Here is a 22626-nt window from a genome sequence, read left to right as displayed (position 1 = left end):
CGGCTACCAGGAGAAAAAGAGGAGGAGGAGCGACCTGATGAAGTCATTTTCCACTTTCCCGAGTATGATCCTCTGTCTCTCTTCATGTCATGTATTCCAACAGTTAGACTTTGCCCTTTTGTCAGCTGGTTGATCAGGAAATGTTTTAAGTATGTTCGGAATGGAAAAGTTAACTATTTTCTTTGTTTTTGTTTTCGTGAAGGTGGAATGAACCCAATGAATCGACCTAAGGCAGTTCCACAGACGACTATGATGTCCCAGTTAATCAAAAAGGGTAAGTAAGCTTACAAACAACGAGCAAGCGCTTGCTGAAGATTAGATTACCCAAGTTAATGTGGGTAGTTAAAAGCACGGTGATACTTACAGATACATCTCCTTGCTCCTCACCAGAACCTCCGAACGCATACACCAACCAGGTCAACAGTGGTCAGCTGAGGCCAAATCAAGGCCACATGTACTACCAACCTGCAACTCATCGGCCCATGATGGCAAGGTCACCCCCAGCCTCGACCCCCTTCCACCATGTCGGTCAACCCTGTCTGGCCCGTTAACCCAAACCTTAGCCTTGAAAGCCTTCGCATGAACCCCTCTGCCTCCAACGCTATTGTTAGCCAGAGTAATGGGGCTTGCATGCAGCAGCTTCACTCCGGCGCAGCCTACTCTGGTGCGGGCGAAAGCACCACCAACAACAACAACAGCCTCCCTCAGCTCAGCTCGGGCGACTTGGCTTGCCTGGACCCTGAGCCCCAGGGCGCTGCTGCTATGGGGGGGCCAGATCCAACAAGAGAACCAGGTTCACTTCAGCAGGAAATCCACGACCTCCAACTCGACGATGATGCAGCAGGCCCCCTGGGGACCACGCTACACAGCCTTGCCCAACCCCTAATAACGGGCCAATGGGCTATTCTTCCTTCTTGGAGAACCTCTGCGAAGACCTCTTCCCGACCCTAAATGGGCCTCAGCAAAGCACTGCCCTACCAAAGCAGGAGCAGCAGCCAGGGGTCATGATGGTTCAGGCCCCCTCCGCCTCTGCCACCGCGATTGCCAGCAGTCCTACACCACCCTGCACTCGTGCTCCAACAGCAATGCTCAAGACGCCGCGATGAGGCAAATGAGTAAAGCTGCCAATGTCCAAAGCACCATAGACACAGACACCTTGGAGTGGACCAGGTACTACACAGGCCAGTAGATTCCTCCCAGCCCCAATGATAGTCCCAGGGAAGAATAGAGCGTCTTTTTAAGGTTTAAGGTGGCTGTTTTGAAGCCATCTTGCTCGATGGAGAATGTAGTTATTTCATAAAGAAAGGTAAACGGTATGTGTATAGGTAGTACAATGTTGTTCTTTTGGCTGAATGAATCTTACCTGGTTGCCCCGTAGGATGAATGTACAGTAGGAGATGTTTTGGTGTTCACTGAGCTACTTGTCCACGCTCTCTTAAGGGGTTAACTGCAGTTTGGTGTAAATAGAACATGAAAGCCATTGTTGTGAACTCTGTTGAGAAATGAAACATTGCAAAACTGTCAAGAGTGGCAAGATAATTTTGTTCCAACTGGAAATTTTAAAGTAATGACTATGTCATAACAAAACACGTTATCCAGAGTTCTCAAAGCGACACAAAAGTGCTTCGAAATGATATATATACTATAAATGGCTCAGACTTTGATCTCAAGTCAAATTGTAAAGATGATGAGTGTGAACAGTGACACTGTCTGTCAGCTTTTTCATGTTACCTTCATGTTTTATGGCACTGGCTTGTGACTATTCTTCTATGTCTTTCCATGCAGGATTATTGTAACTGGAATATTTTTTTTAAAGTTTTTCTTAATAAAAAAAGATTTTTAATTAAATTTCTTTCTCTGATTCTTTGATTGATCCTTCTATGATTATTTATAGAACAGGTCGACATGTCTGAATTCGCAGATACAATTAAAAGCCACTGCATGGTTTTTTGACTGCTGTGATTTCATTTTGAAGTCAATTTCCTATCCTTTGGTTTACTGATGCAACCTGTGCCATTTATTTTGCAATATGGGAAATTTGGTAAAACCAAGATGTCCAACCGCCATCCAAAATAAACAGCAAAGTAGTTGTATTAGTCATGATGTGGTCAACAGAGGAGCTGCCCAAATTCTTTTTGCTAGGGGTTTTCAATGAAAACAAGCACATATTTTCTGGTAAATCATCAATTGATTTGATTGTCTTGCGATTTTGATGGTTGCAGATAACACTTATTCTTGTTCAGCCACAAGACCCCCTTTTAAGATTAACTAACTACTTGTGAAACTATAGAGATTTTGCCTGGCAAAAATAGAAAGAATCTCAGGATCTCTTTTGTCAAATGTCTCTATTCATCATTTTGAAGGTCCTGCTCAACATGCATTGTGTTTTTTTATGGAAAGAGCTATCTATCAGTCCTCCAAATAAACTCCTGTAAGACATCACCAAAGCCTTGTGTCCTTAAGTGACTTAACCCATCCATTAAAGCAAGCTAACGTGGCTTTTAATGTACAATCCAGTCGTGCAGCAGAACACACACAGAGGAAGTTCATGCCACATTCCTGTGACACGCTCCTCAATGCTGACTGAAAAACAGGAAGTAGCTCAATAAGAGGAACAAGAGGAACAATTTCTGAAAATCTGAGTGTGGCAGAGTGTTTAATTTCATTTTGCCGTTTTCGCACCCTCTTAGTTAAACGTGTGTGCCTCCAGAGTAGGTATGTAAGGGATTGGAAATTCAAGGTTCATTGTTAAAACTATTTCTACTTGCACTGAGGAGGCGATATTACTTACCTGAGATTCACCAAAAGATTTCAGGTTTGTTTATTATCTGCCTGATTGTCGTGGGAAAGTACCTTGAAGAGATTTTTATTGATGTCCAATGTATGTGTTATTTTGTATGTCCCTTGCAAAATACACATAGGATCCCTTTAACTTTTCAATCCTAGTTGGATCTTCAAAGACCTTCTTTCAAGAGGAGCATCTTGGGCTTTTGGCATCGCTTGGCATCGTGGCATGCATTGTGCTATTGCACAGTCACAAGGTCTCATAAGGCCACCATCTCAAGTAGCCTACAATCACCAGTTAAGAAGTGTGTTCTTTAGTGTAGTCCATCCCATGTGCTTCTGAGAGCCTTGCATGTGCCTGGAGAATCCTCTGCTCTGTTGGGACGGTTTTAAATAGACATTCCCAACACATGACCAGTTCATTCACATCACATTCATTTATTCATCGAACTAACAGTACAGCATATGTTGTATTTATGTGCGCTCCTTGGGTATCTAACCCTAGCCTGGTGTAACCAGACCCAAATTCACTTTGTCAATAGATAGGATCTGGCCACGCTCAATAGGGACCATTGGACCAGCCTTTGGCCAATCATGCCCCTTCAGAGTGGCTGAGCAATTCATCTTGGTTTTTCCTGCCTATAATCTCAGGGGAAACTGATCTGAGAGCAGTAGGCGGGCGGAACCAGGCAAATCCAACCCATGCCTTAGGTGTGATTAGAACCGTGCTCTACAAAATGAGCCACAGAAACATCTATGAAGCAGTGACGATGAGATCACACTGTACATCATGTGCATTTACCCACACTGTCGCCACGCTCTTGGTTTGGTTTGTGGCCCCATGGAGGTGAAATCCTCTCTGTCATTCTGTCAGGTGTCAGCTGCCATCAGCAGCTGGCTACTGTGTACAGAGACAATCTGACAAAGACAAACATGTGAAGGACATATTGGCGTGTCCTCAATGCTAACAACCGAAAAGGCAGGATTGCACATAGTGTGCTTTGAACCAGGTCACATTGCCAGGTGTGACCAGAGGTTACATCTCCAGTGAGTCAATTTCTGACTGTCTGTTTACTGACTGTTTACTACTCAATTACAATGTGTTTGAGGAAGTGGTTGTCCTTCAAAGTGATCGTCTTTGGCGCCAAATGAAAAATAACTTAATTTTCTTCATTTTCATGGGATTGTTTTCTCCCAAGCTTGACTCAGTATGACAAGACCAGATGAGTATTTGTTTCTCACTGGTTTGTGGGACAGTCAGCCAACCAGACTGATACACTAGGAGGATTAGATGACTTTCAAAGAAAGAAATACAACAGTGGAATGGTGGTCCAGATAGTCTTGTGCAATCATGATTGGGGAAAATCCAGACATCATGTTTTATGTAGGTGTTTAATTAAAGAAAGCCAGGCATGGTTTGGCTGGTTGATTTCATGAAAAAAACTCATCCATTCAAACCCTAAATATGAAAAATATGTAAATTATGAAAAAGTTGAGGATGTGCTGTTTTCTAGAGCTGTTTTTGTCTGATTCACACGCTTTATTGTGTCCTTTGAGACGTCAATACCAGAGAATACAGGACGTAACGTTTTTTTTCTTATCATGACCAGAAAAAATGCAGAAAAAAAGTGGCTTCCTGTCTATCGGTAGCATTTGCAACCACAATATTCACTATAACCCAGGAAGTGATCCGCCTGGGCCAGGTATGTGAGGGCATTCAAGGATAATAAGTTGCACAACAATAATGAGGCCATGTTTTACACACATACCTCCCATAATTAAATGAAGCTACAGTTGGAAGTTGAGTTGTTAGCCAGCCCAATGGACTCTTTGGTTTATCACATTATGCATGGAGTAAGGTGACTCAGCTAAGAAATGTGTTATGTCCTCATCTCTCCCAGATAATATAACAGGTTCCATCACCAGTTTTCGTACTCTGTTTAGCATTATTTGTTCCTGCATGCTTGCAAGCATGACATGAGTGATTATGGCTCAATAGCCCTTTTTGCCCTGGCTGTCTGCCAGGGCATTTGAGAAGGAAAAGCTTCATGAACCCTGCTTCATGAAAGCAAAGACACAGGGGTGCTTCCTAGTGCCTAACTTCTGTTTATTTGTTCCTGCTTGACATGAGTGGTTGTGGCTCAACAGCCCTTTTTGCCCTGGCTGTCTGCCAGGGCATTTGAGTAGGAATAGCACACACACAGGTGACACACTTGCATTTTAAATCGTGACAGTGGGCTGGTCTTCAGGACCACAGGCCTTTCATATTGAGACTTAGGGGCTTACAGGTTCTGCCCTGGCTCTCTGCCAAGTGCGGGAGGGTGGCGGAGCCGGTCGAGCTTCAGTTCCAGTAAGGCCCCTCCCTCACAGCGCTCATCACACAGCACGGCCTCATGGGAAATGTGTGGTTTACCTCACAGGCCTGTGTTCTCCAGACAGACAGGTTTGAAACTCACACTAATAGTCCAGGTGAGGCAATGACAAAAGTGCAGTTTTATTTTACAAGGCAGCCTTTACCTTAAAAAGCAAGTAGTATTATTTCTATTCTATTTCTTTATTTCTTTCTATTCTATTTCTAATTCTATTCCCCTTTTGCACTAAGGTTGGGGTCACCCGAAAGGTTTGCACTTGCACTTTAGGTTTCTTGTCTGGTGAAGCCAATAAACCACTTTTGGATGACTTTTTTGAGAGCGAGCTCTGGCCTTGATTTTTATTCTATTTCTTTACAATGACGGAGAATAAATGAATCTGCACACACATGATTCTGATTGATTTCTGTTGAGTTTCATGCGCATATCCCAGTGTCTTAATGTAGAATTCCAAGTGAAATTATAAATGAATTATTATTATCATAATTCATTCTGTTGAAATATGCTGTTGACCGTCCCTGAGATGACTTTATCAAGTCATGTATATTTACTATCTCTGTATAAGAACTCACACATTGAGAATGGAAGGGACTCTGTGTGCTTAGAGTCTCCTGAGACTTTCCAAAGCACCATTTAATTATAGACATTATCTCTGAGTTTGACTGAAATGCTTCCACATGCCATATCAATATCATGTTTCAGCACACAGGGAAAATCCCCACAACCTGTAAAATCATCTGCGAACAATGCGTGCCTGCATCTCCTCAATGCTCGCTCCACATCTAGGATCATGCCTGTGTGAGAGGAATAGGCTAGAGTTCTGGAATTTTCAGTCATCCCAGTTGAAACATAAAGTATAAATCCCAGTAGGTACTATGTAAGGGCTTGGAAATTCAAAGTTCATTGTTAAAACTATTTCTACTTGCACTGAGGAGGCGATATTACTTACCTGAGATTCACCAAAAGATTTCCGGTATGTTTATTATCTGCCTGATTGTCGTGGGAAAGTACCTTGAAGAGTTTTTTATTGATGTCCAATGGATGTGTTATTTTGTATGTCCATTGCAAAATACACATAGGATCCCTTTAACTTTTCAATCCTAGTAGCCTACAATCACCAGTTAAGAAGTGTATTCTTTAGTGTAGTCCATCCCATGTGCTTCTGAGAGCCTTGCATGTGCCTGGAGAATCCTCTGCTCTGTTGGGACGGTTTTAAATAGACATTCCCATCACATTAATTTATTCATCTAACTAATATCAGGAGAAATAAGCCTATTGCTATGTAATATTGATAAGACATTTAAAAAAGTATGCTGATTTATTTTTCTTCTCTTGAAACCATTACACAACATCTAACCAATGCTGTCAAATGCTTATCCTACTAGACGACACAAAGCCAAACAGATGACTGATCAGATAACTTAACCCCAGGGGCCCATGCAGCTTCAGTCAATCAAGCCAGCAAAGAGGAACCTGTGCTGGGAAAAGTACCTTACGCATCTTTACAATGCTGAGTGACACTGGTGACACTCACTGAATGACATCATTTTGTGACAAAAGGGGCAGGGATTTCTTGCCATAAATACCGCCATACAGTAAAGCAATAAACCCACCACACATCCAACAAATCATGGGAAAGCTGCCTGAGGCATTAAAGATACGTTAGAGGTAGCGATACCTAAGCCTATCTTTTTTTGTTCTAAATGTTCCATTATTGCACTATACATATTGAGTAGCCTATAAAGTGAAGCTATGTAATGTCTGATCAGTAAGCAGGCAATGCATTACATCATTTTTGATTGACCTTGCAGTGTTAACTTGACAAATGCTGAGGCAATGGTGGTCAAGCCTCATTGAGTGAACCATGTGTGGGTGGGGCTGTGGGAGTTTATGTGGTGGGGATGGGGATGGGGTGTCAGAGAAACTCTAAAGGTCATGGCGCTCGAAAAGCTACGGTCTTTACTCACCCACTCACGGAGTGACGTGAATATATAGGCTATACTTTGGCTACACTCACTTCAGATCCCCCCTACACACACACACACACACACACACAAAGAGTGACATCACCAATCACCTTTCTTAAAGAGTATGAATCCAAGACGCACCACAGCTAACGTCACAAACCTATATCCACACCCAACCACTTTCACTTTGTCCTCCTAACCAGCCCCCACCTCAACTAAGCAACTCTTTGACTGTCACTTCTTGTTTTTTAACAGGAAGGGGAACTAAATTATTGGCCAGCGGCGGGAAGACAGTTTACATAACTGTATTTGATCAATCCTAAGAAACCATAATCCCAAAAAAGTTGCCTATCTATAAATAGGCTAAACTATTTAATGGTGAAGGGTAATCCCGTCGGCATTTAGATTCAATATTTAGGCAAATCAGCGTGGTCGATCTAATATCATGTGACCTGCATTAAGATATTGTTGTAAAATAAGTCAGTCCAAAAATGAATATTCCTCCAGAACAGTTTCAAGAACTGTGAAGGATAGGCTATGTTTTCCTTTTCGTTAATCCTCATACTTGGTGCTAGACCATGGGCCGTTGTTTCTGTTTTGAATCCATAAAACATTATGAAAATAGTTAGCCTACCAAACCAATTTTTCTGACATGCTCCTGACATTTAAGGATCTTGTACCTCAGTCACAAGTCGGTGCACGGGCATCCTCTACTGGTCGATGTTATGTCACCACTTCAGCTCAAATTGCATGAAGTTGGGGTCCGTGTAGATTCGGTCATTCGTTTCTCATTTTCAAAACAAATAGGCTACGAGAAAGAAAAAAAGCGACCTGTGTGTTTGAATACAGACATTTTGGAATAGAACACATTATTATCATTGTTTTATTTTATTAGAAAAATAGACTTTTGCTGTTAACTGTGTCATCACATCAGTCATCACCATGACTATAGGCCATAGTCATACTGTACTGGTATGATCAGTATTTGCTTCGACGCCGTACGCCAGCGGTACCTCCTCCTCAATGTCTCAAGTGGGTAGGATGGGTTAAAACAGAGGACACTCTGTCATTCAGAAGTGAGTGTCCATGCTTTTCTGCCCGGAGTGTAAGGAGGTACTGTGCCGAGCACAGATTATTTAATACTAGTAGGTCACAACACATGCTTGGAATCTGAGGAGGTCAGCACTACTGCAGACGATGAATCTTTAGAATACTCCAAAAATCTTTAGAATACTCCACAACGTCTACGTTCGTTTTGCGCAACGCAGATGCTTATGTGTATGTGTCTCCAAAGTATAGTAGTTTTGCTAGACACGTCTCCGATCCGGACCACAGAATTACATAGAACATAGCATGGGCGGAAAGCGAGAACGACAGGTGTGTTTATCGGTCCTTCACATGACCATATACGATGATGATGACGGCTAAAAATAGTTTCTTATAAAAACATAGGCTACCTTAAAAAGTGACAAATTGTTGCGTACTGTAGCTTTCACATTCAATAATTAATTATTGGTAGAAATAAATACTCTTCTATCTCATACACCCATTATAAAGACAAGCCTCTTCAGATATGTGGTTAGCATGTGATTTCTGAGGAAGCACAAACTAATGCAAATCATCAGTCATCACACTATACCGGCATAACCTATTGGCCTATTCGACTGGTCCAAATGGACATGGGATGGTTAATGATGTTAGTAGCCTATCCATACCCCCTAGTTCGTCTCAAACTGATATTATAATTAATTTAATTAATTGTAACGCCTGTTAAAAATAAAGCATTATCTGTACTACATGCTTAGTGAATGGACCACTCGTCTTGAATTGAATTGTCTACTGATAAAGGCTATTTGACAGTTTTTTACTGTAATTTCTACGAACATGTTTTACAGTGTAAGACTGTATTCTCGACATGGTATGCTACTTGCAGATCCACTGACAGCAAGGGATTGGGTTCGGTTCGAACAGACTAGGCAAATAATAAACACTTGATGTTGTGATTCAATGACAGTAAAAAAATAAGTGACCAAATATATAAGCAACATTTTCGCATGTATAATATACTCTCAGCCTAAACTAATCAACACTTTAAAATGCAACGTTGATCGAGCGGAGGTTGATTCGTTTGGTCTGGGCACTATTCTTTTTCGATCGTAGAAGTTCTGGTTCGAGTAGCTGGCTAGCCAAGCTGCGAAGGGTCGGAGATCTTGAAAAATATAGCTTCTTTTTTCAACCATTTTTAAGGATGTCACAGCCTCCCCCAAAACCTTGGGAGAGACGGATTCCTGGGGCAATGAATGCGCCTGTGAGCTATCGGTTAGTATCAACTTGCCCCCTAGAAAATACCCAACGTGACTAGCTAACTCAATAGTAAGTTAGCTTGGTAGCTGGCTAGCAGACTGGTTAGCCTTCCTTTTCCCTCGCAGTGTATAGCGGGGCCTGAGAGAGGGGCCTGTTTTGTTTATGTGCATTGGCAGGAAGGTTAGATGCTCAACTAGGCAGATGTAGTCTACTAGCTAGCTGTATTGAAGTTATGCAAATGTAATACGTGTTCATTAAATGATTGAAAGACACAAGTCTGTATTTTAATTTAAACAACTGAGCCCTATTGCCAGTTTTGGAGAAGGTATCATACCTTCACGTCAGGTAGTTAGCCACATTTCCTTGTCAGGCAATACATTATGGACACTAGTGACATTACGTAATATTAATTAACTTGTTATCGCTTTCCGTGTTGAAGATGCAAGTGTTTTACTTTATTTTGTTGTTAGTATCACGTATGATCATTAAATGCCAAGAGTTCGTCGAAGTTGTCATTATCTGCTCAGATAATCATTACAGGCTCTGCAAAAGCGAATGCTGACTTCGACAAGACTAGTGACTTTATAACTCTCCGCAATAACCATGGTGCATCCAGATATGTACATAATCACATGTTGTATGGTGTGGCCTCAAGCTGCTATAATGTTACTCTTCTCCAGTTCCACAGATTTTGGATTATCTACGCCGGTCGGTCCGTCCACCTCAGCCCCCCCTGGGCTGACACGGGTAGCACCTCCTTTGCCCCCGAGACCCGTCCAGCAGTCCTACCGCCCGGGCTTCGGCTCCTACCCATCCTCTTACGGCCACTATGGGAACTCCACTATGGGAATGTATGGTGGTTACAATCCGTACGGGGGCTATGGGGGGTATGGAGTTGGTGGAGGCGCTATGGGCGGTATGGGTTACAGTCGGTTTGGTACGGAGGAGACCCAGCCTAGCCGCTTCGTCCAACAGGCGGAGGAGAGTAGCCGCGGGGCCTTCCAGTCCATCGAGAGCATAGTCCACGCTTTCTCATCTGTGAGTATGATGATGGACGCCACCTTTTCAGCTGTCTACAACAGTTTCCGTGCAGTACTGGACGTAGCCAACCACTTCTCCCGGCTCCGTGCACACTTTGCCAAAGTATTGTCAGCTTTTGCGCTGGTGCGCACGTTGCGCTACTTCTACCGTCGACTACAGAGGCTTCTTGGACTGCGCCGCGACGCGGAGGTGGAGGATCTGTGGGCCGACAGTGAGGCCACAGCAACTATTGCCCTATCATCCGGCGGAGCGAGTAACGAACCTCGGGCAGACTCGGTAAAGTCTTGGCCTATTTTCCTGTTCTTCGCTGTGGTTCTTGGAGGACCTTACCTGATCTGGAAGCTCCTGCGGTCTGCCGAAGGGCCGGAAGAAACAGGTGCAAACAGTGTGAAGTGATGTTTGTATGAGAGTAATTGTTCCACATACATTTTTGACAGTATGAGGCATTGTCGTTGTGTAAGCTGGCACTGGAGGGCAGCACGTTTTTGTGGTTGTATGTTGCATCTGCACCTCATGACCACAGGTGTTTTGTTTTTGTATGCTGTATCTGCACTTCAAGTCTGGAAGTTTTTGTTTCCGCATTTTCTTTAATTTTTTTGCACTCCAGTGGCATGTAGTTGTGGTATGATTACCATAATTCTGACAGAATATGCCACTATCTTAGCTTTGTTCTAAAGGTATTTTATAAATATAGTCAAAGTTATGCAAAAAGCTATGTAGGTCTAGTTAAAACAAATATATAGACAAAAAGCTCCCTTATTTTAATGAGACATCAGAGGACAGCTCAGAGGGTTCACCTGCATGATTTACACTTCCCGTCCTAACTGGCACTTCGACTAGTGCGTAACTTGCAATTACAGCAGTTACATTTCTGCACTTCTTTTTATTTTTTATTTCATTTTGTTATATTTCTTATGTAAAGTAGTATTTATTGTTACACCAGGTTCTATTGCTCGTACCTTGACTATTCTCTCCCTTGTACGTCGCTTTGGACAAAAGCGTCTGCTAAATGACTAAATGTAAATGTAATGTAAATGTAAATTCTGAAATCCCGTTCCAGCCACCAACTGGGCGAGCGGAGAGGATGACCATGTAGTGGCCCGAGCTGAGTTTGACTTCACGGCTGCCTCTGAGGAAGAGATGTCCTGTCAGGCTGGAGACATGCTCAATCTGGCACCCAAAGGTAAGGAGGAGGCTGGAAGTCAGAGCAGGAGGTTCTGTATCTCTCACTTGTTTTGTTGTTTTCTTTGCTGTTATACTTTTTCATGAATTTAACAAAAGCAAACCGATCTCGATCAGCCCTATGGGAGATGTCCTGCAACTGAAAACAATGTTTTATGTTGTGTCATTTGCCCCCCTGCCTCCTTTCTGTATGTGCAGAGCAACAGCCTCGAATTCGCGGCTGGTTGCTGGCCAGTTTGGGCAGCCAGACCACAGGCCTGGTTCCTGCCAACTACGTGAAGGTCCTTGGCAAGCGGAAAGGTAGGAGGCATGCAGAGGTGGAGAGGCTGGCGCAGCAGCAGCAGGCACCCCAGCCAGGTCTGGCCTCCGCCTCGGCCTCTGGCACACACCCTGCCTCAGCGCTGCCTCCCAGTTGCCCGGAAGAGATGCTGGAGTCGGTATTCCGGGAAACGCCGGCCCCGTGTCCCCCTGCCTTGAGCACAGTAGTCAAGATGGATCTGTTATAGGGGTGCGTGCCTTAGATCGCTGGAGCGTGCTTTACAATGTATGGGGAGCTCTGTGTGCGGTTCCATTTCATTCCCTTGTCACCGTATCAGGTGACCTGTGCCCATCCCCATCACCGTGCCCCAGCAGTGGGACTGGAGAATGGAGCTGTGTGTGGCTACACTGCGACATAATTAGGCCCCTCACGGACACTGGTACACCACACGGCCCCAAAACCATGCTTTATCGCCCAGTGAGCGAACATAAGACTCATTTTCTACAGAGAGAAGTATGCGGATTTATCGTCCATTCTTTTATCTGGTTAGCTTCATGTTCAGTTTTATCGCTGGAGATTTCTGTGTAAAAGAGGGAGTGTTTGTCATTTTATATAAGATCTGTGATTTAAGATTACTCTGTCACGGTATTTTGAAAGTTAATCAGTAAAAACATACAATTGCATTAAAAAACTGTATTGAATTGAGGATAATTGTTAGTTGGATGAAAGCCATAACATGAGTTGAACCATTATGTGTCCTCTTAACTCACATACAGTCATTGGATTTCATTGGTGAGGTAAGCAAGGAAGGAGATATTAATGCTTTCTTTTTGTTATGAATTGGTTGAAAACATCATTAAACATACACCCCTCATAAACAGGGAATATTACTCCATTGTTAGTACTGCAACAGCCTCATGGTGTGTATTCTATAGATATTTCAAAGACATACGAATGAACCACATAATGTATACCAGTTTAGACAGATGTCTCTTCTTGCTAACCCATTTGAATATGATGTATGATTTTAATTTTGAATCCTTCCTGAAAATATGCACTTTTTCTGCCGTTATTTAATTATTGCCTGTTAATTCTCCTTGAATCAACTGTGTAATTATGTAAATATTAGCAGTTATTTTGGGAATAAAGATTTCCAATAAACTGTCTTGTCTGTTTGTGACTACAGTAAATCGTTTTATATACAAAAGCGGGTTGCCAACATAATCCATAGACCTTCACACAACTGGTGACTGAATACTGATGGCATACTTGTTGACTTGAGTTAAATATTTTAGTGAAAACAAAAAAGACCAGCTTGACCTGTTCACTGCCATGAACTTATGTTGGTGTTAAGCTGAAGTCCCTGCAATACTACCATCTAGCGGCAATATAAGGGAACACTGAGGTTTTACTTTCACCAGCAGATGGTGGTATTGCAAAACAGTCTGAGAGGTTAAAGCACGCTGCATTGGTTGTCATTTTTTATTTACAGTTTAAACTAAAAAAAACTATACTATTACGTATAAATAAGTTAGAAGAAGCACTCTCAACAACAAGCCATTGTTAAGTCTCATTTCTATACTTACACAGAAAAACTGTAGTTAAGGTCTTAAACTAGAGTACATTACTTAAACTGACATGTATCATCCAGACCCTTGGCCTACTATGCCCAGTATGCAGACGTTAGAGACACTAGTGGAAACACTATATCCTGTTATAAACATGTAATATTTTTGTTCTTGGGGGAACGACCACTCTGTAGGTAGTATGTCTGCCCTGCGCTGACTGACTCTGATTATCGTGGAAGTGAAAGCGTTTATGTTAAAGAGGGTGTGAATGGTAATAAAGTCATTGCCGTCACCAAGCAACGGGGACGCATATTTGCACCTGCTGCACTGCGGCACCGGAAGAGCACGAGCAAACGTAGGAGAGATTGGACAACTAGGTCTTACCATTAGAAATGATAGGCCCGTCTAAGCTTTTACAGCTAAGCTGTTCCCTCCCTAGGCGTTGCTATGATTGCGTCTCTTAGCCGTCTGTCAATTTGCCGCTGTGTCAGTTTTATGAGATGATGGGAGGAGGATGCCCGCTGCTGCAGTAGATAGTTAGATTTTGTGTTCAACACTGAATTATTGTAGATGTCTCTGTTAACTACCATACTGCGATGCTACTTGAAGTTAGCTAGCTAGCTAATGATTGCTCAAATTGTTTTCAACTCATCAGCTGAAACGACGAAAGCCTCCACTGACTCAAAGACTAAAACAACAGTGAAGTAATGATTGTGAGTAACCTTTCAACAGTCTATGACAGTGATGATGGCCTAAATTTGGGGTTGTCAAAGTAGCTAACTGGCCTCAGTATGTTAGCAAGCTATTATATCCTAGCAAGCTAACAAGCTTTTGCACTAAGTTGTTGTCAGTCTCCAGTTTAGCGATGTAGTATTTGTTATAAATTGATATGCTTACAAATTGTAACATACTACTTTAGAGAGAACCTGCCCTCCACATCAGTGCACCGACGAAGGAAGGTTATCTGATGACAGCAGCCGACAGAAGAGGGGAGTCGTTGCATTAAAAGAATCACAAGAGTATGCAAGTAAGTCTTGATGTCCCACTCAGCCATAAGCCCATAAACTGTCATTTGTCTTTAAATATGATATGATATTAAGATATGATATTAAGATATGATCGCAGCTGTTTAAGCTTGATTTAAAGTCAAACACATTGTCGGTCTGAGTGTGTGCTCAAACAGTCCGATTTGTTTTAAACACTGTGTCAGAGACGCAGTGTCATAAAACGGGTATTGTCATGCAGAGTTATTGTCTTCTACTGTTTGAGTCACACACAGTTACAATACTTTTTAAATGTATCCCTCTCAGAATGAGTCGTCTGTGCTCAGTCAACAACAATTTCCCCAATGACAACAGCACACTGGCCCTGGACATGGTACTCAGCTCACTGTGGGCAATGCCACAGCCCATTAACTGGGAAAGTGTGGCTAAGCTGGTCCCTGGTTTCACACCAAAGGAGGTAAACATTGTTTCCAGGAGTTTTGCCATTTTACTAGTTAATAGTCAGTAGCCACTTCCAACCACTTTTCTATAGTCCTTATTTATCTCATTAAATCAGTCATCTTTTGTCTAATACACTGACCTTTTATGGAGGGAGATGCCCTTAGATGATATAAAACGATGTGTTTTCAGTTAGTATCTAATTATGGAGTATCTTTGTCATGATCATTAAGACTAAATCCTCATGTATTTCCTGTGCAGTGTGCGCGGAGGTTTGAGGAGCTGAAAAGCACTGGTAGTTTCCCTCTCGTGGATGAGCAGTGTAACCCTCTGACAGTAGGGGGGGGCTCACCGTCAGACACCCTCTCCTCCTACATCAAATCCTCTTTGTTGGAGCTCACGGGAGACACAGGAGACGCACGAGCCATCCAGAGCACTATCTCAGTTTCAGGTGGGCATTGAAAAGGTGTGATGAAGCGCCGGCATCCTGCAAACGGCATACGAGGGATAAGAGATGGAATCTTTCTGCTTTTTCCAAAATACAAGACCTTTGAGCAGCAGCAGCAGCAGTGTTCCTGGTCTTACGAGACGTTTGTGTGGTCTGTGCACAGGGCTAAGTGTGATGCCCCCTGGGAGGGGGTCAGCGGCTGAGAATGAGAGCGTGGTGACCTCAGAAGGGGGCGAGAGGGTGAACGGAGGGAAGAGGTAAGGTTGTCTGCAGCTGGGTTATGTCAAGAAAAAAAAACTTCAACTAACAGGGTTAACAGCTAACGGGGAGCTATCTTAACTTGATCGGTCCTGCCAGTGACTGTACGGAGTTTCCTTCTCATTCCTAGGGGTCCAAACATGGTCATCCACGTGTGCGACGAGGCTAAGAACCTGAAGCAGGATTTTGGGTGCCCCCGGGACCTCCTGATCAGCGAGATGCGCTACTTCGCTGAGTATCTGTCGGTGGACTCCCAGCGCTGGGAGGAGGTGGATATCTCGGTGCACTGTGACGTGCAGATCTTCGACTGGCTCATGAACTACGTCAAGAGGAACACAGACCCTGAGACTCACCACGAGAAGCCCAAACTTGGTAAAACCACTCAAGCTTGTCTCTTTTTTTTCCCCTCTTCACTCTGACTGTGTGTGAGTGTGACTGTGTGAGTGTGTGTGTGTGTGTGTGTGTGTGTGTGGCTGCTGTTCATATTAGCAATGCTCATGATAGATGGTTGTTGGTCCTTGGTTTATCCATGTCTGCCAGTGCTGTGTGGGGTGGGGACATGACCTGTGCTGTGCTGATGCGAGTGCTTGTGGTGGTATGTGTCATGCGGGTTCTACTTCTGGCCATTTGTCACGTGGTGGGTTTTGTGGTGTTTGTCGGTTACAGAACCCAGCAATGTGATCTCAATCCTGATCTCCTCCGAATTCTTGAAGATGGATACATTAGTAAGTGTGGTGCTTGTGAAGCCATTGTGATCTTGTGTTCATAGCATGCCGCGTGCATGCTGACCATAAATTGGGGTTATCGTATGGTACAGCAGTGTGTTAATGACTAGTTCAGCTGTAAAAGATATGTGTCTTTATGTTGGATGAAATGGAAGGCGTTTGGCATTTAAGGCAGTGGTTTGTTATCCTGACTCAATAGGTTGAGGATTGCATTCAGTTCTGTCACGAAAACATGACCGCCATCGTAGCAACGCCATGCAATATGAACTGCATCAACAGCAACCTGGCTGCACGCATAGGCGACCTGTTCAGTCACAACGACGCAGATGAGATCAAGGACAAAAAGGACAAATTCAAAAGGTAACTTTTAGGATTTATCATCCCTTTCTGTTCTATATTCTGCATACAACAATGTCATAGTGATGTTGTTATTATTGTTACATGTTTTTGTAAATTATCCTTCTTAATAAATGTGTGTGTGATATCTGTTGAAGCAAATTATTTCAGAAGAAAATTGAGAGGCTCTTCGACCCTGACCACGAGAACCCCGATTCGCCAGGGAACGCTGCCACTCTGTACAGGTTAGACACGCCTTCCTGGTGGTCAGACACGCCTTTCCCAGTTGTTAGACACGCCTTCCTGGTGGTTTGAATGCAACATTATCGCTTGCAGCTCGACGTCTCACTGTCACGTCTGTCTCTTCCCAGGTGTGGTCTCTGCCTCAAACTACTAACCAAGAACACTGAGAGACAGATCACCTGTGTACCAGGGAGAATCAACATTGACCCTCATGGCAACATCATATACTCTCACACCAGGTGAACAAGACCCTTGTGGTCTCTCTAACTCTCAATAGTAATAGTGCGTTCCCTGTAGTTCAGTTGCTAAACCATAGTCCCCTCTGGTTGCACAAATGGTTCTCCTTTGAAGAGGAAGTTGGCTTGACGTTCTTGTTGTGTGATCCGCAGACACAAGGGCTGGGAGGTCCACGACTTCCTGAATGGTTTGTATGAGGAGCTGAAGTCGTGGGTGCTGGTCTACTGGAGGATCTGGGGAACCATCAACTCCCTCTCCTGCTCTTGTTGTAAACAGGTGAGCACATTGGCGAAGTACGCAAGACTCCTGGTTTTCGTTGTTTTACTTGGTGCTATGTAAAGAAAGACGTTATTGGATATTATAGATGGATGAATTGCTCTGTTTGATCTGATGATCTTTAACCAAAGTACTTTTAAGTAGGAGAAGCTTCATGTGACTTTTATAACTCAGCATGACAAAATCGAGTTTTCATTTTTAGTTCACAAAAGATAAATGCTTGCAGTCATTTTTGTGGGCCGGTGTTCAATACTGCATCAAGACTGCTCCTTATCGTAACTAAACACACAAAAAAAAAAAGTCAGTATTGGCTTATTTTAGAGGTTTGTATTGTGTTGGCTGAGCAGCTGTGTCCTATATCTCTTCTCACAGAAATTTTTATGCACTGAGCTGTCCCACTGTACATATCACCCCGAGGCGGTGGTGTACGCGGGCATTGGGGGCAGAGCAGGCCTGGCACGGCACTGGCATCTACCCCCTGCTGCAACCAGAGAGTGCTGCGCTTCTGACCCACATGCATGCCAAGGTATGTCAGCCGGTCCCATGCCAACTCTCATGCCAGTCGGCTATTTCTGGACACTGCCATGAAGAGGGGACGCGTCATGTCCAAAACTCTGACCTTGTTTTGACGCTAATTCTGCCACTGGGCCTTCAGATAGCCCCCTCAAACATAAGCATGGGTCGTGTGTTGTATTCAGGGTTGTAAGATGCGGGATCATGTGGTTAGTGCCGCAGACAGTGGTTGACTGCAGTGGCCATTCCGGTGAACACGGCAGAGGCACGGCTTGCTCAATGACCTTCTGATCCACAGGGATGCTGTATGCGTGACCCTCACCCCACAACCTGAAGAGGTTAAGAGACACATTTACCAGACCCCAATTCCCCAACACCCGCCGATATATATATATATCACACACATGCCTCCCTTGAAACTGCAACAGAATAAGATCATTACCGTACAGAATGGTTGACTTGTCTGCCTTATCACAGCATTCATTCAACATTGTGTGTGTTGTGTGTGTGTTGTGTGTGTGTGTGTGTGTGTGTGTGTGTGTGTGTATGTGTGTGTATGTGTGTGTGTGTGTGTGTGTGTGTGGTAGTCCTGTGGAGTCCCCTCCTGCGGGAGACAAGCCAACAGACTGCGATATCCTTTTGGAACCTGGCGTCCTCTCCTGCCTCAGACCGGGAGAGATCACTGCTGTGAGTTTTCATCTGACCCTCACTTAACATGATGCATTAACTACTGATTGAATATGTAATAAATTAAATATTTGTACCCCTTTGTTGCAGTTTTCACTGCTGAAAAACTGGAGTCTGCAGCTGGTTTGTGTAAAGCTTTTTTCATTCCATTCAAGAAATATTATAAATGCAGTGTGCATTATCCAGTGAGTTGTGTCTGTTCTCTGTTGAAATGAATTGGACTTCCTGCAGCGTTCACAGTCTCTGCTCTCTGAGGATGAGGACTACACCACCGGCTCAGAGGTCACTGAAGATGAGGTCGGGGATGAAGAGGAGGTTTCAAAGAAGCAAGGTCATTTGCCTTTACAAGGAGCAGCCAGTAGATGGCAGCAGTGTTTTTGTTGATGCTTTTATATTGAACCATGTGTACATTGCTGTGCTACAAATACTATTACAATACTGTAATAAATATGTTCTGAAAATAGTTTTGTTCTTCTGGTTAGCTGCGAAGAAGGCAAGGAAAGCAAACAGACCACTGAAGAGGCAGGTGTCCTCACCCAGCTTTCAGCGCAAAGAGAAGAGTGCAGAGAAGGTGGCTCTCCTGTCTCCTGTCTTTCCAGTGTATGTGCCATTGAGCAATGAAATATAGCCCTGACTGTTCCCTTTGTTTTTGTCAACAACAGGCTGCCTCACGAGATTCCACTCCATTTACGTGAGTACACTTATAACTCATGTACTGTGATCATTCTGTCAATCCTCTCTCTCTCACTCTCTCTCTCTCACACTCACACACACACACACACACACACACACACACACACACACACACACACACACAGAGGGGGGGGGGGGAGGCAGGGAGAGACAGAGGGCGGGGGGGAGAGAGAGGGAGAGGGGGGGGGGGGACATGGGTGTGCATACATAATAAACACACACTGAATCCAATCAGCTTCGTTTCTCTAGTGTCTTACTCTGCAAATCAATATTATGCTAGCGATGAGTGTAATCATTCCATTCTGATCATGTAAATATTGTCAAGATTAACCAAGATTCAGTGATAAAAAAGCCAAACTGGATCATTGAAGAGAGCTAGCTTGTGTTCATCTGCCAAAAGTGAAATGTTCCCTTGTTTCAGTGTCAGCATTCAAAAGAGCAAATGGGACAGCGCCCGATCCATGCGGTTCAACCAGGACGCTCAGAGAGAAGACGGTATGTGTTTGTTGTCCACACTTGTCTGAAGTGCTGTGCACTAAAATAACTGAAATGCTTTATTTCTGTCTAAATACAATATCCTGGTACTAATAACAGTGTAGGAACAAAGCTATTCATAGACTTTATTTCTTTTTTTAAGTTTAAAAAAAGAAGAAGGTTGACAGCTGTGGCTGCGACGTGAATGACCAAAATAGATCCTTTATTCAAGTCCCCTGGCATCTTCTGTTCTCAGTATCTGTTTTTTTTTTTTTGCATTGATTTGCTCCAGCCTTTTCTTTCTCCAACCCGTGTTTTAGATCAGCGGAGGATGGTGGACATTATTGGACATCTCACAAAGCTGAGGTTTGGTGACTTAGAACAGAGCAAATCCAAGGACGTGAAAGAGGTAAACATTCAGCTCAGAAAAGGGTCACATCTCTCAGTTAAATGATATGCACCCACATTCATTTATATTTGGAAGTTTAGTTATGTAAAAAATAATATTACTTCAGCGGGGTTGTACTTGATAACCTCTGTTCTGGCGGTGGTCATTCACTGCAAAAGCATCTTTTTGGATCTCATCTTTCATTGGGTGTTGTTTCAGTATGCAGGAGGGATATACTCCAGGCTTGAAGCTCAGTTCAGGAGTGCCTCCCAGGGAAGTGGACGACATAGTAGCTCAGAGAAGGCTCACAGGTACTGTGAACATTGTACAGTGCTGAAATGATGCGGGTCATATACTGTTCCTTTTTAGCACTCTGCTACATACACAGTTCCATTGAAAATTGCCTTGTTTCTTTCCCCCCGTCTTGTTTCTAAAGAGCAAAGTTACGCTTCGGGCAATCAAGACCAACATAAGAGCTCCAGTACGTGGACTGGAGAAGAAAACAAGACCCTCAGCAAAGTACAGTCCAGCAGGGCCCTCCAGAACCCCCACCCGACATCTCTCCTCCTGCTCCCGTTCAGCTCCAGAACCGCTCCAAGGCCCACTGTGGCGTTGTCTGGTTCCGGTACACTTCTGGACCCAGGTCCCCAGCCTGCTTGGTCTGCGGTAGCTTAGGTCGTCCTCCTCATCACCTGACGTATCTGTGGCTCTATAGGCCCAGCTCACGTGCCTATGACTGATCACCTTTATTGCGTTCCCTTTTACCTCATCCATCTCCGTGCAAGGATTTAGTATTTTGCTGAGGGGCCAGCGCTGTGGCGACATGAATGAAGGAATGGTGAATCTTGATGGTCAAATGCCTGATTCCATCACTACCTCCTTGTGGCATGTAGACTTAGACCATTTGTGCAACACTGAGGCCAAATAGAATTAAAAAATAAAGTATTATCAAAACTAAAATCAAGTGAGTGTTTTGTCTTTTGCCCATCTTCTGAAAAAATCTGTATTTATTATTATTATTATTAGTAGTAGTAGTAGTAGTAGTATTATTATTGTTGTTGTTGTTGCTGTTGTTATTGTTATTATTATGGGTTAAATTCAAGCTTAAATAGTTTCCTCTTTGTTGTCTTGTCCTCTGTGATGGTACTTAATGTAAACAGTGTGAACAAGTTGTGAACCATCAAAATCTGTTTAACTGATAACCTACAGGCTGTCAGTATCACAACACTGGCCATATTCCAAAGAAGCCCTTATCAGGTCCTGCACCGTGACTGATAATACCACACATTGTTCACCAGTAATGAGATTTCCAGTGGCTGTTTTACAAAGCTGATTGGACAGGTTTTCTGCTCACTAAAATGTGTTTATTCCATCTAATTCTATTTAGCAAACAATGAGCTGAAATGACAAAAAAAAAATGCTTTTTTTTTTTATTGACAAAACTGTAAGGAAAGCTGAGAGACCAAATCAAGAGGTGTTACCTATAAGCAAAACTCTGTTGCAACAGCATCACCACCTGCCACCCACAATGCTTGTCTGGTGATTGGAGAAGAGCCTTGATTTGAGAGGCTCTCCTTAGTCAGCTCTGCAGACAGTGAGTCATCATCTTTGCGTTGCGGGCTCCCCATCAGTCGGTCGTGTGGGTGGTCTGGCATACAAGCCTATCCGTGAAAAGCTTGTTGCAGGACACTGAGCAGAAAGCCAGCAGAGATGTAGAGGAGAGTGACAGTGTAAAAGAGCTGGAGGGGGTGGATATAGAGGGAGTCAGGGTAGGTTGACTCAGCAGATGGCATTGAAACAAATGTATAAACACTGGCCACAGGAAGCAGGGCTAGCACCTTGACTTGAAGGCGTAGCAGTTGGTGGTAGGGGCAAAAGTCTATGGGGGGGTGGGGGGTGAAGGGCAAACACTCCCAGTGTTTATTTGACCCGGGTTGGGTTACCAGTCTGGGGCCTTGTTGCACAATACACAAATGGCCATGTGACATCGTCGAGTCCTGGGAACCAAGCTGGTCGGCCACAGCATCCCCCTAATTTAATCTGCCCAAGCCACGACTCCTGAATACTGAAAATGAGCCAGTGTGCTATTGCTCTTCAAAGCAACGTTTATGTCAATTCTGTCCCTGTACTATTAATGTTTATATTTCCTCTGCTGGGAATTGTAGGTCTGTCGTTCTGTGGCTTGAACTGTCCCTGCCACAGAGCAAATTGATATCATGTAAGAATACAATGAATGGCTCTTGTATTTGGTATTGGGGAACAAAGACTGGACAGAGTGAAGTGAAATGTGGACAGTGTCTCCATTCTTCGTGCAATGGACATTTGGACACATCCGGCCTTTTATACTGGCCCTTTGTCTATTGTTACAACCAAAGAAAGCCAAACTTGCACAAACATCATGCTTTTTGTGCAGAAAACTGTGCCATCATATA

At 43.6% G+C, this 22626-nt stretch overlaps 2 protein-coding genes and 1 long non-coding RNA gene across 3 annotated transcripts; all 3 read left to right on the top strand.

The window, feature by feature from the left end:
• LOC122130108 lies at nucleotides 1-492 on the top strand. Its single transcript, XR_006151833.1, has 3 exons — nucleotides 1-62; nucleotides 203-274; nucleotides 391-492. It is a non-coding gene; the product is annotated as an uncharacterized LOC122130108 (long non-coding RNA).
• Nucleotides 493-9261: 8769 nt separating this feature from the next.
• Nucleotides 9262-13067, top strand: LOC105893493 (peroxisomal membrane protein PEX13). Its single transcript, XM_012819920.3, has 4 exons — nucleotides 9262-9439; nucleotides 10105-10841; nucleotides 11526-11648; nucleotides 11846-13067. The coding sequence occupies exons 1-4, from the start codon at nucleotides 9369-9371 to the stop codon at nucleotides 12151-12153; spliced, it is 1239 nt and encodes a 412-aa protein (XP_012675374.2). The 5' UTR covers nucleotides 9262-9368; the 3' UTR covers nucleotides 12154-13067.
• Nucleotides 13068-13540: 473 nt separating this feature from the next.
• LOC122130107 (uncharacterized protein KIAA1841-like) lies at nucleotides 13541-21154 on the top strand. Its single transcript, XM_042704798.1, has 21 exons — nucleotides 13541-14187; nucleotides 14394-14501; nucleotides 14785-14935; nucleotides 15178-15367; nucleotides 15528-15621; nucleotides 15753-15994; nucleotides 16289-16347; nucleotides 16547-16707; nucleotides 16842-16928; nucleotides 17055-17165; nucleotides 17316-17439; nucleotides 17812-17965; nucleotides 18566-18639; nucleotides 18730-18762; nucleotides 18871-18970; nucleotides 19122-19210; nucleotides 19302-19330; nucleotides 19754-19827; nucleotides 20127-20215; nucleotides 20414-20505; nucleotides 20631-21154. Exons 3-21 carry the CDS (start codon nucleotides 14786-14788, stop codon nucleotides 20665-20667), a joined length of 1989 nt encoding a protein of 662 aa, XP_042560732.1. The 5' UTR covers nucleotides 13541-14187; nucleotides 14394-14501; nucleotide 14785; the 3' UTR covers nucleotides 20668-21154.
• The last annotated feature ends 1472 nt before the right edge of the window (nucleotides 21155-22626 follow it).

The sequence above is a fragment of the Clupea harengus genome, unplaced genomic scaffold (assembly GCF_900700415.2).
Source record: "Clupea harengus unplaced genomic scaffold, Ch_v2.0.2, whole genome shotgun sequence".
NCBI classification, from domain to species: Eukaryota; Metazoa; Chordata; class Actinopteri; order Clupeiformes; family Clupeidae; genus Clupea; species Clupea harengus.
Note: the sequence above shows the minus strand (reverse complement) of the source record. Positions and strands in the feature narration are given on the sequence as shown.

What these genes read in the sequence shown, in the direction of transcription:
- LOC105893493 (XM_012819920.3), top strand. Translation starts at nt 9,369, where the DNA reads ATGTCACAGCCTCCCCCAAAACCTTGGGAGAGACGGATTCCTGGGGCA. An exon ending in AATGCGCCTGTGAGCTATCG is followed by an intron (nt 9,440 to 10,104) that starts GTTAGTATCAAC and finishes ACTCTTCTCCAG; the next exon opens with TTCCACAGATTTTGGATTAT. An exon ending in CGAAGGGCCGGAAGAAACAG is followed by an intron (nt 10,842 to 11,525) that starts GTGCAAACAGTG and finishes ATCCCGTTCCAG; the next exon opens with CCACCAACTGGGCGAGCGGA.
- LOC122130107 (XM_042704798.1), top strand. Translation starts at nt 14,786, where the DNA reads ATGAGTCGTCTGTGCTCAGTCAACAACAATTTCCCCAATGACAACAGC. An exon ending in CCTGCTCTTGTTGTAAACAG is followed by an intron (nt 17,440 to 17,811) that starts GTGAGCACATTG and finishes CTCTTCTCACAG; the next exon opens with AAATTTTTATGCACTGAGCT. An exon ending in TGACCCACATGCATGCCAAG is followed by an intron (nt 17,966 to 18,565) that starts GTATGTCAGCCG and finishes CTCCTGCGGGAG; the next exon opens with ACAAGCCAACAGACTGCGAT.